This window comes from Quercus suber, unplaced genomic scaffold, assembly GCF_002906115.3.
Source record: "Quercus suber isolate HL8 unplaced genomic scaffold, Cork oak 2.0 scaffold_402, whole genome shotgun sequence".
Classification (NCBI taxonomy): Eukaryota; Viridiplantae; Streptophyta; class Magnoliopsida; order Fagales; family Fagaceae; genus Quercus; species Quercus suber.
The window spans coordinates 218,999-237,354 of record NW_027069853.1 but is presented as its reverse complement, the minus strand read 5'-3'; the positions used below and the strand labels follow the sequence as shown (position 1 = coordinate 237,354).

Genomic DNA, 18,356 nt, shown 5'->3' with positions numbered 1-18,356 from the left:
GGTGCCACCTATCTCTTCCAGCGACGCGGTTGGAGAAGCTGTCCTCGTCGTCTCCCCCACAGAACGATCGGGTGGACGGAAGCAGTTGGGCAACGGGGACACCCCTCCCGGTGACGCGCACCATCTTCTTGCCGATATTGGACAATGGCTCGCCCTTCTTCGATCTCATCTTGGCATAGAGGTCCTTGTTGAACTTCGTCGTCATCTCTGCCAGAGAAGAAAGCAACACATAAAATAAAAAAAAAAAAAAAAAAAAAAAAAAAAGAGGATCATGACGAACTCAACACTTACTTTTTTTTTCCCTCAATATCTATATTGTGCAGAACGAAAGGGGAAGGATCTGGACCGAGGTTGTAGAAGGCCAACGTCCTCGGGTCTACCAGGTCGTCCCAGTTTTCGATCGTCTGAGCGTATTCAATTGCTTGTTCAACACGCTCCTTGTACCTGTTCTTGAGCTTAGGCCGTCTCTTCACTGCAAAGAGAGGACAACAAAAAAGTTATGACGACCACAAACAGATGAATACCACAAAGCTAAAAACGACGAGGAAGGAAACTGACGCACCTAAGGTCGGGGTTGCCCACCGACGAAGCAATCTTGGAATGTCACCCCATTCCGGACTGGAGGGAGTCTCAAAGTCGTCCCCAGACAAAAGAAAAATCTCGACTTCCAATACCTGAAGGACGAAGGCAACCCTCTAATAATCCTGGCCCTTCTCTCCCAAGGAACCAGCTCATAATACCCATACTCCTTTGACTGTTTCAAACGATAAAGGTGGACGAGTTCACCCACCTTAATCATGTCCCCGTTCGCAGCCAACCATATCTCCATACAGTTGACTACTATTCTTCAGGAATTAGGCATCAGCTGCCCAGGAGCGATCCCAAAATAGCCCAAGAGCTCCATGAAGAAGGGGTGGACGGGGAATCTAAGTCACAGGTAAAGGCAGCCCATAAAAGCACACCTCACCCGGGAAGAAGTGACAGGCCCTGTCCTCTAGTAGGACGACGAACTCGAACTCTCTCCGGGAACTGAAACCTATCCCTAAACCTAGCCACCGTCTCTGCGTCTAGACCACAAACCTCATCCTGGCATAGAAAGCCCTAACACCCGAGGAGAAGAAACGGCCGTATCTCCCTCCACTGGATTGCCACTGGACGACAACCCAGTCTCGAGATCGCTGGATCTAACCTCGGACATAACGTTCTTCCCACTCACCAAACCTTCAAACCAATCAACTGATTGCCTAAGTAAGGGCAACAATTCGACCAACACCACCCTAAGGCCACTACCCTCAAAAACAAAATCCCCAAAATCAGAGAAATTGCCTAAAGCCCCTCCTAAACGCGCAAAGAAAAAAGAAACTGAGGGAAAACAGTTCTAACCTCAGAACTACCAACCATGAAAACCCAACCAAAACTCAAGAAAGAAAAAGACAGTAAAACCAACTGAGTTGCAGAAAAACCAAAAACGAAAAGAAACAGAAACAATAGAAAAATCAGGATCAGTACTGCAAACATAAAAAGAAACGAGGAAAAGAGAAATAGGAGGGAAAGAGAAGCATACCTTAATCAGTGGCAGAGTGGGAAAGCTTTGCTTGGCCAATGTATCAGCTCAGAGAGAAATAACAGGAGAAAACTAGAAGAAAATGGCAGAAAAGTAAAGAAGAAGAATGAAAAGAGAAGGAAGTTAAAAAGAAAAGCTGAAAAACGGAAAGGTCGGTGGGAAACCCAATAGTTTCATTACCTCAAACATTAATTGCCCCAATCAGCACTCGCCACGTAGGCCACGATCTGTGAAGCGCCGCCGCTTCGCACTTAATACGAGCGAAACCCAAGAGTCACTTTACATCATGTAACCCTTCATATTCCGTGATCGTCATTAAGTCGACGAACACAGAATCGGGGGGCAATGACGAGGTAAATAAGCACTGATGAAGCCATCTATGAGAATGATCGTCCTCATACGGACGAGAACGTCCCCAGGACGAGCAGCGCAGAAGGCCACGGTACTGACGAGGAAATTCAGTCCCTTTAATGCATCAACTGAACGGTTACACTTCCAACTGTACGAACCGTTTGGAGACATTGATGCCTCATTACACAGTCTTGAAGCGTTACCCAATGGAGCATTAAGACCTCCATAACTCCTCCAACGGCTAGGGACATGAGAACAGATATAAAACCCATACACTCCCACGAAGGAAAGAGACAAGTAAGAAAGAATACTGTTTATTTTGCTCTTTTTGTTCATTTTACTTTCCTCACAAAGAAGACCCTATATTCTAACTTTGGCATCGGAGGCGTTGTGGCAGGCACCACACCGGTGTGCACAAAAGGGAAGGAGAGGGATTGCTCCGTCCGACGAACATCACTGACAAGTTTACACTTATCACATCCAATTTTTTCTTTCCACATCTGTATTTTTTTTTTTTTTTTTTTTCTCATTTGTTTTTTATTTTTTTACTTTTTTTTTTTTTTATGAAGTTCACATCCATACACAAATATTAATAAAAATATAATTTGTCACTTTTTTTATTATTTAATAGGGGCATGAGAGTAAATTTATACAATCTACCTTTTTTTTATCATCTCTTTCTTCTTCTCAACCAAACAAATGAGTTTTTCTTCTCTCTACTTTTTCATCCTGCCACTCATTTTTTCTCCTATTTTCCACACTTTTTTTTTTTTCCATCCTACCAAAAATCCGCCCAACCAAACATAGTCTAAACCTCTTCTATCATCTCACTTTTCTATCCCTTGCCCATTTTCTATTATCTCACTTATCCAACCCTCCAACCAAATGAACCCTTTAGTATATATAATTCACAGTTGACAAATCTTTATCATCACCACACAAAAAAAAAAAAAAATTGTGGACCATATCAAGTTTTCAATCTTCTTATCTCATGCGAACCTATTGCATATAAAAGAATAATAATTTTAAATTGCCTAAATAGATAACTAAATGAATAAATTTTTTAGATTAAGCAAGAAAAATAAGTAAATATTTAACAAAAAATCAACGTTAATCTACTCTTAGTAGTAGGATTCAGTTGTAGAAATTCACAAAAATAAATAAATAAATAAAGGATCCAATGGTAGAAATATTCATATTTGAGAATTGCATCTCAAGTTGGTGAATATTCTTCTTCTTCTTCTTCGTNCGAGCCCTTCGACGGGCTGAAGGACCCGCAAGATCATCTAAACACCTTCAAGACGACCTTGGGACTTCAACAGCCCCCAGATGAAATCTTGTGTCGCTCCTTCCCTACTACACTCAGGGGGGCTGCCCGAGAGTGGTTCACAAAGTTGCCAACATCGTCAATCGATACGTTCGAGCAGTTGAGCAACGCTTTCCTACGCCACTTTATTGGAGGACAACGACCAAAGAGGACCGCTGATCACTTGCTCACCATCAGGCAGGGAGAAAAAAAACCTTGAGGTCATATGTACAACGTTTCACGAGGGAAACACTGGAAGTAGACGAAGCCGACGATATGGTGCAGTTGACGACCTTCAAGGCAGGGCTGAGGTCCAGGGATCTCGTCAGCTCACTCGCAAAGAACCCCCCAAAGACGATGGCTGAAATGCTCCTCAAGGCGCAGAAGTACATGAACGCCGAAGACGCATTGGCTGCTATCAAGGACGAGGATAGACCAAGGGACAAAGGAAGGAAAGAAGATGATCGCAGAGGGTAGAAGCGAGACCGTCCAGATCGTCGAATCAGTGACGGAGTCAGAAGGAAGGACGACAAAAATCCAAGAACGGTAAAATTCACCCCTCTCGTTATGCCTGTTGACAAAATTTTAGCGCAGATTAAGGACAAGCATTATCTTAAGTGGCCACGACCACTACACTCATCTCCCAACGTCCGCGACAAAAGTAAATACTGCCGATTCCACAAAGATCACGGCCACTACACTGAAGATTGTAGGGATCTCAAAGAGCAGATAGAAGAGTTGATACGGAGGGGGAAGTTGCAGAAATTCGTAAAGAAGGGGGAACACAGCAAATTCGGAGAAGAAAACAAACGCCAACAGGGGTCCTCCTCCAGGAACGACGGTCTCAATCACAACCCCCTCAAAACATAGTCGGGGAAATACAGACGATTGCCGGGGTCCTACCACTGGGGGCTCATTCAAATCACTCAAGAAAACACATCAACGACAAGTGAATAGCGTCCACGTGACACATCTGCCAAAGCAGAGACGAACTGATCAGGATATGACCTTCAACGAGAGTGACTCCCGAGGAGTGAAACAGCCACACAATGACCCCTTGGTTATAAAGCTCACTATAGAAGGTTCAACATAAAGAGGGTCCTCGTGGACAATGGTAGCTTTGCTGATATCATTTACTTTTCCGCATTCCAACAGTTGAAGCTGGATCCCAATAGACTTCGTCCATTTGACTCTCCGCTCGTCAGTTTCAGCGGTGACAGGGTGTATCCTAGAGGAATAGTGATGCTGACGGTCACAGTAGGGACGGACCCAAAACAGTTAACTCGTCAGGTAGACTTTTTAGTAGTTGATAGTCCGTCATCATATAATGTCATCATCGGAAGGCCAGCACTCAACAAGTGGAAGGCGTCCACATCCACGTACTGCTTGAAGATGAAATTTCCAACGGATGACGGTGTTGGTGAGGTAAAAGGAGACCAAGTTCTAGCTCGAGAGTGTTATCAAGCTGTTTTAGCAGCTAAGGAGAACCACACGTGGATCGTAGAAGAAGAAGAGGAAGAAAAAGCGGAAGCACTGGAAGTAGTGGAATTAATCGAAGGGGAAACAACGAAAACAACCAAAATAGGGACAATGTTAAGTCCTGAAATGAGGACGAGACTCATTCAATTTCTCAGGGAGAACTTGGATGTCTTTGCCTGGAGCCATGACGACATGCCAGGTATATCTTCAGAAGTTATTCAACACAAACTGAATGTAGACCCCGAAAAGAGACCCGTCAAGCAGAGACGAAGAACCTTTGCGCCAGAAAGGGACCAAGCAATTGCTAACGAGGTAAACAAACTCCTGACTGCAGGCTTTATCAGAGAGGTATACTATTCAGACTGGCTGGCCAATGTCGTCCTGGTAAAGAAAGCAAATGGAAAATGGAGAATGTGCGTGGATTTCACAGACTTGAACAAGGCCTGCCCAAAGGACAGCTTCCCGCTCCCTAGGATAGACCAGCTAGTAGACTCTACGGCCGGGCATAAGTTGTTAACATTCATGGATGCATTCTCAGGGTACAACCAGATAAAAATGGCTGACGAGGATCAGGACAAGACCGCCTTCATCACCAGTCAGGGACTCTACTGCTATAAGGTAATGCCCTTTGGTCTGAAGAATGCCGGAGCAACCTATCAAAGGCTAGTAAACAGAATGTTCATCAAACAAATAGGCAGGAATGTGGAAGTTTACGTCGACGACATGCTCGTCAAGAGCAAGGAGGAACTGGAGCATCTGGACGACCTTAAGGAGACATTCGACACCCTTAAGCAATACCAAATGAAGTTGAACCCTGGTAAGTGTGTCTTCGGTGTCGCCTCCGGAAAATTCCTCGGGTTCATGGTGTCCCAGAGAGGAATAGAAGCAAACCCTGAGAAGGTACATGCCATACTCAATATGGCATCGCCTAAGTCCGTCAAGGAAGTTCAGAAGCTGACGGGACCAATTGCAGCGCTTAACAGGTTCGTGTCTAGAGCAACGGACAAGTGCTTGCCATTCTTCAAGACCCTGAAGCAGGCCTTCGAATGGACTGACGAATGTGAAGCGGCCTTCCAAGAGCTGAAGCGCTACCTCAGCAACCCACCGCTCTTGAGCCCGTCCAAAGAAGGTGAAAACCTTTATTTATACCTGGCCGTTTCCTCTACGGCCGTTAGTGCAGCCTTAATACAGAAGAAAACAGGAAACAGCTCCCAGTCTACTATGTTAGTCAAGCCTTCCAAGGAGCTGAATTCAAGTACCCAAAGATCGAGAAAATCATGTTTGCGTTGATAGTAGCTTCGCGCAAGCTCAGGCAATACTTCCAGGCAAACCCGATAGTGGTAATGACGGACCAACCCATTAAGAAGTCTATGAACAGGCCCGAAGCAGCAGGGAGGATGGTCCAATGGGCAATCGAACTCAGCCAATTCGACGTGGAATACCATCCCAGGACGGCCATCAAAGCACAAGCTCTAGTTGACTTCATCGCCGAGTTCACCTGTCCAGAAGAGCCGAGCCCTGCCACCGGGATGAAACATAGATGGTGCAGACTGACGGTTCGTCAACACAGAAAAGGGGAGGAGAGGGGTCGCCATAACCACTCCCGAGGGTGAGATACTAAAGTACGGGGTACGGCTAAGATTCCCGGCAACCAACAACGAAGCTGAATACGAAGGGATTCTAACAGGTCTGAGGCTTGGAAGAGAGCTCGGGGCTAAGAACCTATTAGTCCAGAACGATTCAAAGGTAATAATTGGGCAGGTCAGAGGAGAATACGAAGCAAAAGAGGAAAGAATGCAGAGGTACCTCAGATTGACGAAACGCTTGATTCAAGAGTTCGAAAAAGTGGAGTTCGTCCGAATTCCGAAAAGTCAGAATATGGCTGCAGATGAAGTCTCGAAGATAGCCTCGTCAGAAGAGACAAATCCAAGGGCAGACTTGATGATGGAGATACAGAGAAACCCCAGCATAGAAGAAGTTTCACACTCACAATCGAAGGCACAAATAACTGGATGACACCCATAATATCATTCCTTCAGGATGGCCACCTACCCAAAATGCAGACGAAGCAAAGAAGATAAAGAAGAGATCCGCCAGATTCACAATCCTTAATGATGCCTTGTACAAAAGAGGCTTCTCAATGCCTTACTTGAGGTGTGTGGACAAAGAAGAGGCCGAGTACGTCCTGAGAGAAGTTCATGAAGGGATCTGCGGAGATCTGCAGGCCCAAAATCTCTGGTAAGAAAATTACCGAGCAGGTTTCTTCTGGCCAACCATGCAAGAGGACGCAGCAAGGTTCGTGAAAAGATGCGACAAATGTCAGAGGTTCGGGAACATTCAGAGGCTACCATCAGAAAAGCTGACGACGATAACATCTCCATGGCCGTTCGCGCAATGGGAATCGACATCGTCGGCCCACTACCTCAGGGCAAAGGTCAGGTAAAATTCTTACTGGTTGCTATTGACTATTTCACTAAGTGGGTTGAAGCAGAAGCATTGGCAACCATCACCGAGGCCGAATCCAGGGTTTGTATGGAAGAATATAGTTTGCAGGTTCGGGATACCACAGACGATCATATCGGACAACGGACGACAATTCGATAGCCAGAGTTTCAGGGACTTCTGCTCGGGCTTAGGCATCAAGAACAAGTTCTCGTCACCCGGCCACCCACAAGCGAATGGACAAACGGAAGTGACGAACCGCACGTTGCTCAAGATCATAAAGACCAAGCTAGACGATGCGAAAGGAGCCTGGCCAGAAGAACTCCCCAACGTCTTGTGGCCTACAGAACGACGGTTAGAACCCCAACGGGGGAAACCCCTTCAGACTCACCTACGGAACCGAAGCAGTGATTCCCGTCGAAGTGGGAATAACGAGCACCAGGAGAGAGGCATTTAACGAAGAAGAAAACGACGACCTGCTACGAGTTGACCTAGACTGCCTCGACGAAGTTAGAGAAAAGCACTCAGCAAGATGACGGAGTACCAGAAAAAGACGACAGACTACTACAACATGAGGGTGAAACTCAGAAGACTCAATATAGGGGACCTCGTCCTACGCAAAGTGACCCAAGCAACCAAAGATCTAGCCCAAGGAAAGCTTGGCCCCACATGGGAGGGGCCATACAAAGTCATTCACTACTCCAGACAAGGCAGTTTTTTATTTTTTTTATTTTTTATTATAATATATATATATATATATATATAAAAGGAAGTTGGTGAATAATTTCATCAGTATGTTAATCTTACAGTGCAACATTTTAATACAACATTAGTATACAATGAAAATGAGTCAATAAATAATTTAAATTTTATAACTATGACTATTCTATAAATTAATTAATATTACATTTAAATCCGTATAATTGTAGTCGATTTAGAAGTAACCACAGTATAAAGAGTTATGTGCCATTAATAAGAACTTAGATAGTCAATTGTAATTCTCTTTCTATCAAAATTTTTAGTACAAGTCCAAAAATCTCGGTTCAAATCCAAATTTTTTTCCTTTGAGATCAGGCAGGTTAATTTTTTCGGGTTCAATTTTGCTAGATTTGAGTATGATAGATTTTAAATGGACAAAGTTTGGAGTTCCTTCACCCCTACGACATGGCAACTAAAATAAATTATTACGTGAATATTTGGTCACATGACCTACTTAATTGTCATAGTGGTTCATAAAATTTAACCAAAAGAAATGTAAATTTATTATTCTTTTGGAAAGGAGGTTCACTTTATCTTAATATATCATTATAAATTTTGATTTTGGTGTTAAGAAAGAGATATAGATTGTATGTTGTATGTTAATATGAGAGATTAAGTGGCTAATGTTGATAATATACCATATAGGATATTGATTTACAAAAATTAAAGCATCAAAATTCTATTCTCCCTCATTTTCAATTAGGTTGAGTTTATACTGGTTTAATATTTTGAAGGCCTTTTTAGAGGTGAGAAAAATAGTGCACAATTCTTTTTTATTTTTTGAACCAGTGATTATCATTTTTTTATAGTAAAATTTGTAATATTCTTAACATCACTATACAAGTTTGGACTTTTTTATAATAGGATGGGCCCTTTTTATAAAAGGAGGTAGAATTGTTAAAAATTGGGGCCTTAGGCCTAGAGTATAAAGGCCGAACCTAGTGAAAGATTTAATCAAGTTCCTACTTTCCTTCAACTAGCCATATTTGTTCCTTAACTCAAAGTTGGATAATCTTTTTTTATAAATAGTAGATTTTAGATAAGGTTTGCTCTGTATTTTGACAACACATAGGGAAGCTCTCTTGTCAAAAGTCTTGTAGCTTAATTAATACCTCTTCATGCATAAAATGCTTGGAGTCTAGGAAGAAAATGTTCGAATTGTTGAGTTAGTAATATATTGTAACTATCTTACAAAAATAAATAAAAAATAAAACTCTTTATGAATAATAAAAAGTTTAGTGTTAATTGTTAGTTGTAGTTGTTTTTGCGTAGGTTATTAAAGCACACCACTAGCCATCGCCACCTACAAGCGTTGATAATTTGATGTGAGCAGCGTTTCTGTTCTCATTTCGAATTTGGGTCCAAAGGTTTAGGCCCATCCACACACACATACACCCCACACTTGACAAAGTATCAAAAGCAACCCCAACAATCTACAATCCTAAAAGATTATTCTCACATGATTAATGACACAGGATCTTTTCCGATAAACTTTGATGGGTTTTTATTTTTTATTTTTGATAATCCAATGACTTTTTACCCTTGCTAATAAGTAATAAGTTTATACTTTAGCAATGAATCATGGCCATGGCAATATAACCTTATTTGTAAAACCTTCAACCTTGTTTAACACGAGAGAATAGATTTTTATTCCTATTTTAGTATCATCTTTTTCTTTTTTTAAACTAAGGTGCAAACATAGTTATTTTGACTAACAGTCTAAGCTATCGTTTCCATTTTAAAAAATAAAATAAATAACAGTATAAATGTTACAAAACATGGGCAGTTAAATTATAGGATCTCCTTAAGCACATGCCCCCTTTAGTCCCAATAAAGAAGATGATTAAAAAATGGGCCAAAATGGGCAAATGCCCTTTTTGTGCAAACAAAATAGCGTTTTGCCTCATTTCTCAAACTAATTATAGAAATGTCCATCTTTTGTAACTCAATTTTCTAAAAATCGAGTTAAAAAATAAAATTCTTAAAGCCCTATAGTGCCGTTTTAAGGAGCCTATAATGATGTTTTAAGAACCTAAAATGACGTTTTGGAACTTGAGCTCCATGAACTCAAGTTATAGGCAATTTTTTTATTTTATTTTATTTTTTTATTATCTATAACTAGAGTTTATGGAGATCGAGTTATAAAACGCCACTATAAGTCCTTAAAATGTCACTTTAGGCTCCTTAAAAACGCCATTATAGGGCTTAACTCGATTTTGAGAAAATCGAGTTTAAAAAAAGAGCATTTCTCTAATTAATTTAGAAAATGAGGCAAAATGCTACTTTGTTTGCACGAAAAGGACATTTACCCATTTTCTCCTTAAAAAATGCAGGACATTGTGAAAGTTCATCTATTGGCTCCTCTCCATGTTGGCTAAAAGTCTGTACATTGGTTAGATTCATAGTATCCTCCTGCTTATTCATCAATTCCCTAAAATCCATTATTAGAGTACTAGACAACACAAGTTGACTTAAGCCACTAGAAGAAAAAATTCATAGATATTAACTACTTCATTTCTCTCTCCCACGTTTCAAGTTGTTTGGAGACCACAATGAACAGCCCATGAGTCCTGCTTAATTGATAACTCGTGGTTAGTTCTAAATTTAGAGAGAATCTTTGAAAGTTTGTAACTTTATGTCCACTTTCCCTAGTCTAATTAAAACCATTTCTCAACTAATCTTCTCTTCTCACTTACCATTCTCCTCATTTAACACTAAACAATTTTTCAGTGCCATAAAAGTCGTTCAACTTGTTTGAGCATTTATTTAACCACGTAAAACCTATGTGATACGGCACTGATGATTATTACTTTAATTTCTTTATGTTAAAAATAAAGGATTGAAATTATTGTAATAAAAGATGGATATAAAGGATGGGCTAAAGTTCAAAAAGCTCAATTATGATCGTTGAACAAACAAAACAATAAAGCGTCGTAGATAATACGGAACATTGAAAAAAATATTAAAGACTAATTAGCCAAAGAAAGCTAAAAATTGAAAGAAAATAAAGATAGAAACTATTTTTAACTTTGCCTCGAACGCGCAAAGATGACACTTGAATTACCAACATTATGTGTAAAACAAGAAAAAAAAGATAATTATGTTTAGTTGTTTACAATGGGTGTCCCAACACCCACGCAACGAAAGGACCCTTTTGCGGCTGCTTGCGAGAAAATTAAACGAGGCTATTGATGAAAAGATCAAAAGAATCTTGTCCTATGGTCTAAAAATTCAACTTGAATAATTAATCTCGGACTTTGAAAAATGTGAGTCACGATTTTACGTTGTTCACGGCATATGATTTATAAACATTGGTGGGTCTTTCAGTCCTTCTTACAGGGAGGCACTTGTGTTCCCTTGTTCTTAGTAGAGGGAATAGCTTAGGTGCAACCCTGGTAAATATGGTCGCACTACCTACTAGGCCTATTGACAATAAACCACCCTAGCTAGCTTCAGCTGACCACAAATCCCACGTGCGCCTTGCTCATGTATGCACCTTTTTCTTCTTCTTCTTATAAATGAACTTTTATATTTGGCTAATGCAATTAAAGTATTGGATTTAAATATTTAAAGGTTAAGATTTAGAGTTTGGTAAAAGAGATTGTAATGACATGCTATAAAAGTTAGGTAAAAGTCCGTTAAAAGAGCTACTTAGGCATTGGAAAAATTGAAGTTTGTGGTTGAGCGAAAATAGGATTCCGCTCAAGCAATCAATAAAGCAAGACAAAAACTGTGAAAAACTAAAGGTGTGGTTAAACGAAATCAGGATTCGCTTAATCAATAAAGTAAGATAAAACGTTCGTGAAATACTCGCTTGACTCTCACTCAAGTGAGATGACCGAATTATTATCCTTAATTCTACCTGAATTATGATTAAGTCAAAACTTTAATCTACCTATATATACTCTCTAGGCATGATTTTCAAGAAAAGAAGGTTGTTGTAATAAAGAAGATCTAGAGTGCCTTCCTACTTGAGCCTAAGCAAAAAGATCATCCTTGTATTTTTTCACCCTTGAGAGCAAAATTGATAGCCAAATTGCCTTCAATAGTTACTTACTAGTTAGTTCATTGGTGATATCTTTTAAGATTTCTTTGGAGTGTCAAAATTTTGAACATAGGAGGATTCTAGAGTTCGGGGGCCATTGTGATGGGAGGTAAACATGTCATTTTCTGAGGTTGCAGATTGAGATTAGGTGCAATATCTAGGGTATTGCACCTGATACAATTATCATGAATGACTAAGATCTGAAGTTACAAAAGGCAACTTTAAATCTCATCCATTGAATAAAAAGAATGAAAAAAAGTAAAAATAGTAAAAAATTGTTGTGAGAAGGAAAGAGATTAATTGCATGGTGCAATTGCATACCAAATCTCAATCCATGGGGTTGCATACATAGTGTGTGTTTGGAAAAAATTAAAAAGCCAGCTTATTTTACTATTCAGCTTATTTTTGCTATTATTTATGAGCTCCATTGCACTTTTTAGTATTATTTATGGGTCACACTGTACTATTTCAGCTAACTTTTACCTTTATTTCAGTACTTTTAATAAAAAGTTTTTAATTTCAGCAAAATAAGCAGATTCCAAACAAACCAACAGAATAGTTCGTTCACAAAGGAAGTTATAGGTGGATGCCAGATTTATGGGGCTACTATGCTAGGAGCAAACATGTCATTTCTGAGGTTGCATAGAAGTCTAGGACTACAAGTGTAGATTGTTGTAAGATTTTCTTCTTTAGGGAATTTCCTATGGGATTGGATACTTCCAAAGTGGTTTTTGTTGAAAAATATCCGATATATTTTAACAGTTTTTTTTTTTTTTTTTTCTCTTAAGGAATTTTGCAAAGGCTTTCCACTTCGTTACCAAATCTTTATGTGTTTTTCCATTATTGTTATTACTCTTAGATTTGGTGATTAATAATTGTGGTTAGGCTTTTTTTTTTTTTTTTTTTGTTTGTGTGGTTAGGCTATTTGTTTGTGCTATTTCCCATTGTCGGAACTATTGAATTACAAAAAAAAAAAAAAAAAAAAAAAAAATCTAGCCTAGCTACTTAATGGCACCCAACAAATATAACCTATAGCCTAGTTAGTTTGCTCCATCTATCAGATGGTTTAGATTTAGAAAGGTCCAAATCTACAATATCAATTGACATTTGTTTCAAATAACAGGAATGAAGTGGAAGAAAATCATGTTGTGGGGTGGCCACCCATTAAATCATGGATGAAGAAGCAGCTACATCAGCAGCAGCAGCAGCATCAAGTTGGGCGGGTCAAGAATGATGGGGTGGCTGAGAGAAGTGGTGGACGAAACTCTTTGTATGTCAAGGTCAAGATGGAGGGGATAGCAATAGCAAGAAAGATTGATCTAAGGCTCTTCCACTCTTATCAGGCACNTGGTTAGGCTATTTGTTTGTGCTATTTATTTGGAATCAATAAAAATTTAATCAACTAATTTATTGTTTAGTTATTTGGGTTCAAAATCAAAATTTTCAATTGTTTAGATGAGACAATATGGATATCAATAGAGAAAGCGGTGGACCAAACCACAAAGGAATGGTCTGAGATGATCAATTAAATGAGCGTAATTGGAATAGCATAGCACTGAATGTTATGTTTTAGAATGTCAAGGAAGCTTGGAACATCGATCTTAGAGATAACTCATGAGTCATGAGGAGATAAACTACTAAAAAAAAAAAGGGATCTTTAAGATGCTGACCTCTAAAATTTGATGGAAATTAGAATGAAGGAAAGACGAAACTTTTTATGAGTTTAATTTATGCTGAATGACATTATAATAAACTACTCTAGTTTCCATATAGGAGAGAAAATCCCTAAGCTAAGAATTGTGAGATCTCCTTGAGTGGTTCCATCCTTAAAGTCATAGTCATCGAGTAAAGTAAGGATCTTGACTCGATGAAGATAAAAGAATCAGTCGGTTCACACTCCAAACCTATGAAAATCCATAACAGAAGAAGCTAGGGACTTCTGTCATAAGGAATCTTTGGATGACGAGGACGTGACATTGCTTCCCAAGAAATTTAAAAAGTTCTTCAATTTAGAAAGCATATGATTATTATTATTATTTTTTTAAGGACAAGTTCCTTAATTTAGAAAGGTTGAACAGAAGAAGGCCCCCAGATACATACGGTCTACACCAAACTTAGAAAAACACACATAAAAAAAAATGGTAATAGCTTCCCATGAATCCCATCTATGTAAAATTTGGAATATTTAACCTCTTTTTTATATTTAACCTAAGGACCAATTAAAGAGACATACTTCAATGGTCCGCTATCACGGTGCCAGGAAAATCGGCTAGCAATCAATTGCGCCGTACTTTAAGAGTTTCTTATCCTCAAAGGCAAGCTTCCTTTCATAAGGTATTTTTTTTTTTAATGTGAATGGGTAGAAAAACTTTATTGAAATATGTAAGAAATTGTCCAAGTACTACGAAGTTACTTGGAACATGACTCCAGCAACTGCTGCTTATTTTCATGAGTTGATACTATTTGGTTCTTGTGACACATTCACCGTTGTGACTGATGAGGACATTTCCATCCACGCTGTAGTTACCTTATTTTATGGTTTTTTGATATCAAATTCTTGCTTGGCAGTTGCTACTTAAAAACTGAAAAAACCTACCGAACGCAAATCTTATATTTTACTTTATGTTCTGTCAATTACAACTTGTATTGGTTTGACATTTTTATAAAATTATCGAAGTTTAAAAAAAAAAAAAAATCAAACACAATAAGATTGTTGAAATATAAAATAAAACACAACAAATGAGATAAAAGAGTTTTATATATCTTTAAGATTTCATTTCCATGATTCGTGAACATAACTTTTGACATCAAATTCTTGGCACTCAACACTGAATACGAATATGAGTGAGCTAGCTATTATCAAGCATTTGAATAAACTGAACTAAATGGACGCCACTGCCAGCTAAGGGGGACAATAATTTCAGATTTTGTATGTTCTTCTCTCTCAGGTATAGCTAGGTGGGTTCCACACTACACAAGGGGTTGAACCAATCTGCACTTGATGATGTCACAGATCAGTGCATAACTGTGATCTGCGTGTGATATGTGGGTTCTGGGCTTAGCATGCTATGTCCCGACCATCACGTGCAATTCATAAGAGCCATCGTTTCCCTGCTCCAAACAATTGTACTAACTCGAACCGTATAGCAGGAGCAGTGTATAGCTAGGCCTACACTTCCATATGGAGCTAACACAAACACATACCTAACGTACAATCTGTTGCTGGCTTCTTTGTCTACGACATGATATTCCCCACTTTCTCTCTCACCTATTATTCTAGAACTAAACCCCGACATGAAAAGGATTTCTTATTACTAATATATATTATCTAAAAACAAAGAGTGCTTTGAAGTAGTATCAAATTTATTATAAAAATAAACAAGATCAAAGGAATGTCTTAGTACCCAATATCATGGAGGTTCTTTCTTTCAATGATAAGAATTTTTGCATCATGATGTGGTTGACGGGGTTCTGCCGACAAATTGGACATGTTCTATAGTTGAACTCATGTTACTATTGATAGGAAGGCCACATTGTTGGACTTGAGTTTTTGTTAAATGTATCCTAATAAGTAATAATAATGAAACGTGTTATCATTAATCAGGAAAAATATTGATAAACGTGTTATGCACATTGGTTAAACTTTTTCCCCTTTATCTCAATTTGGCCCACTTGTATGTTAAACTTTTTATTGGGTGCTTTTACATTAGGAAACGACTTAAGCACACTCAAGACGACTTGGGCATTGAGAGATTGAAAGAATAATAGTAAATTGTGATTTTAATAGGTCCAAAAGAATTCAAATCATTGACTTTTAAGGAAAAAAAATGAATATTTTTCATCTTATATATATTGATCTAAAAAGTTCAGGTGATAATGTTAATAGTGATTATCCACCTCCGATTGATACTTTTAACATGTTGTTGAGACATGATCATCAAAGAACAAAGTCATGTTGCAAGAGCTGCAATGCCGGCAATGCTAACTCCAAATATGGTTAAGTCAGGGTTTTCTCTTATTATAAGAATGAAAATACCCATCATTTTAATTTCATCATCAGTTCACTAATCAAACATAAGTAATTTTATAGAAGTGTAAAATTGGCTCTTGTTTAAATTATCACAAGAATGAGTCTCTTTTCAGGTAGACTTGAACCTTACTCTCTATCGTACTCCTTATTCTAATTTACTTTTAACAAAACAATGTGAAAGATATAACACTCGCTAATGGTGACATTTTACTGAGAATGATACATTCTACTTCTAAAGAAATTATTAATCTAAAATCGCCATTCTCAGCCAAAAAAAAGAAAAAAGAAAAAAAAAGGAGAAGGCTTAGGTTGGTGAGTGAGGGGGCAGAGAAGGTTAAATGTTAAAAACTAAAAGAGAGAACCTGGGCTAGGTGGTCTTAGCACATTGGTGCACCCTTCACCCCATGTCTATATCACTGCTAGTCTTTTAGCCGACCCAATTTCCTTGCTGTCACCAACTTCCTATCTTCGAGAAGACAATGGTCATTTTCATCCTCTCTCTTTCCCTTACACGCGCACATATAAATACTTCACAATCACAATCAGGACCTGCATTCATCTTATATAGCTTTCCTTTATATATTTTGGCTTTGAGTTTGACATTGTTTTCTCTGCTGCTATATCAAATGGAGCTCCAACTTGCCCTCGCACTTCCAGTTCACAATTCAGTAAAAGGTTCGACCTAAATGATGGTGATATTGAATCAAAAGAACCGGTGGCCTCGCAACTATGGAGCTATGGTGGTTCTTTGGAAAGCAAAAAATGCCTTAAAAACAAACGTAGTTCTGAGGAGGCCTTCGGAAAGATGGGTGGAGGAGTGCCACAAATATTCCCCCTAATGGTTTGGAGTGGCCAGCCCAATGAGGAAGATGATCGGAAAGGACAAAACAGGAAAACTCCTTCCATTGTTAACAAGTAAGTTGAAGTTTATTGCATTAGATTTATACACGCACACATGAAACTCTAATCCTACATAAATTTTGAAATACATTACCAACACCTTGATCAGCATGTTTGATAAAGGTAAGTGAGAGAATTACTTTAAAAGTCTCAAAGCAAGGTCTAGTGGGCGTTGGGTTAGTTTGGTTCTGATTTGGGATTTGACCATGGTGCAGAACAAAAAATTGACAAAAATGGCGTAAACTACACACTCACCTATCAAGACAAAGAAGGGGATTGGCTGCTTGCAGGAGACGTTCCTTGGCAGTATGTATTTTTCCACACCTATTGTTTTCATTAATTCGGGGTTAAATTCCTCTTCTTATCGTAACTATCTAATTAAGAAATTTTTTTTTTTTGTTCATTTACTTAAAATAGGTACAAATATAGTTATGTTTAAAAAATTCCTGTTTAGTTTTATAGTATGTGTTTGGATTAACTTTTTGCTGATTTGCTAAGGTGGATAAAAGTATAGTTATATTAAAAACTATTTTAAAACTATAAATAACCAAATTAACTAATAATTAAAAAAAAAATCATCCAAACACGCAATTTTTAATTAGTTTGCTCTTATTACTTTTAAAGAACCAATGCTACCACTAATTTAGTGTTTTTTTCATTTATTTATTAAAAAAATTGACAAGGTTCAACTGAATTAAATAAATAAATAAATACCCACCGTATTAACACTAGATGTGAAAATTATGGTTTTGCAGAACCTTCATTGAGTCCGTGCAGCGTTTGGGGATACTAAGGAATGGCGGATGAGCTATATAACAATGTTTCTATCATGAGCTTGATTTTCGTTATGTATTGGTTTAGCAAAAGCATATGGAGTTCCTGTGATAAGTAAATGTAAAAACAATTATTAAGTGTTTAGTAGAGCTTAGGCTATCCAAAGAAGAAAAGCCAAGAGAAGAACAATTGTTTAATTACTAGCCATTTGTATTGTTTGTATTTCATGTAATAGAAAGAAAACCAAGTGATATGGATATATTTTTTTTTTTTTAATTTTATTCTTAAGTTTCAACTATATTTTATAATCTAAAAAAGAATTAGAGTGATTATGAGGTGTGGTGGGTAAAATTTAGTTCAACAAAATAAATTTCTATATTGATAGAAACCGCATATAGGGTCCAATACTTGGAAAAATTATACATCCCTACGGGAGGAGTCCTCCCTCGTAGGAGTGAATAATTTCTCCAAAATTTAGCCTATAGGAGTATTTACAAGAGAATGAATATTGAGATTCCCAAATGTCCTAGGCCAAAATCGAATGAAGTGCTCACTATACTCTACTCTTATCAAATCAAAGTATTAGACTGAATACATTGGGAATGCTCCAAAACCCAATGAGATGGGTTATTCTCCTTATGTTCTTTGTTTTCTTTATTACAAACTGCTATCTCTCTTCTGCTTCTTCTTCTTCTTCTTCTTTTTT

General features: G+C 38.3%; 1 protein-coding gene across 1 annotated transcript; it reads left to right on the top strand.

Moving 5' to 3' along the window:
• Window positions 1-12,978: 12,978 nt before the first annotated feature.
• Window positions 12,979-17,922, top strand: LOC111986606 (auxin-responsive protein IAA29). Its single transcript, XM_065761235.1, has 4 exons — window positions 12,979-13,293; window positions 16,967-16,999; window positions 17,092-17,182; window positions 17,632-17,922. The coding sequence occupies exons 1-4, from the start codon at window positions 13,122-13,124 to the stop codon at window positions 17,681-17,683; spliced, it is 348 nt and encodes a 115-aa protein (XP_065617307.1). The 5' UTR covers window positions 12,979-13,121; the 3' UTR covers window positions 17,684-17,922.
• The last annotated feature ends 434 nt before the right edge of the window (window positions 17,923-18,356 follow it).

Bases quoted from the DNA above. Each gene is read 5' to 3' on its own strand.
- LOC111986606 (XM_065761235.1), top strand. From the start codon at position 13,122: ATGAAGAAGCAGCTACATCAGCAGCAGCAGCAGCATCAAGTTGGGCGG. The intron at 17,000-17,091 runs GTAAGTGAGAGA...ACCATGGTGCAG, and splicing joins GATCAGCATGTTTGATAAAG to AACAAAAAATTGACAAAAAT. The intron at 17,183-17,631 runs GTATGTATTTTT...ATGGTTTTGCAG, and splicing joins GCAGGAGACGTTCCTTGGCA to AACCTTCATTGAGTCCGTGC.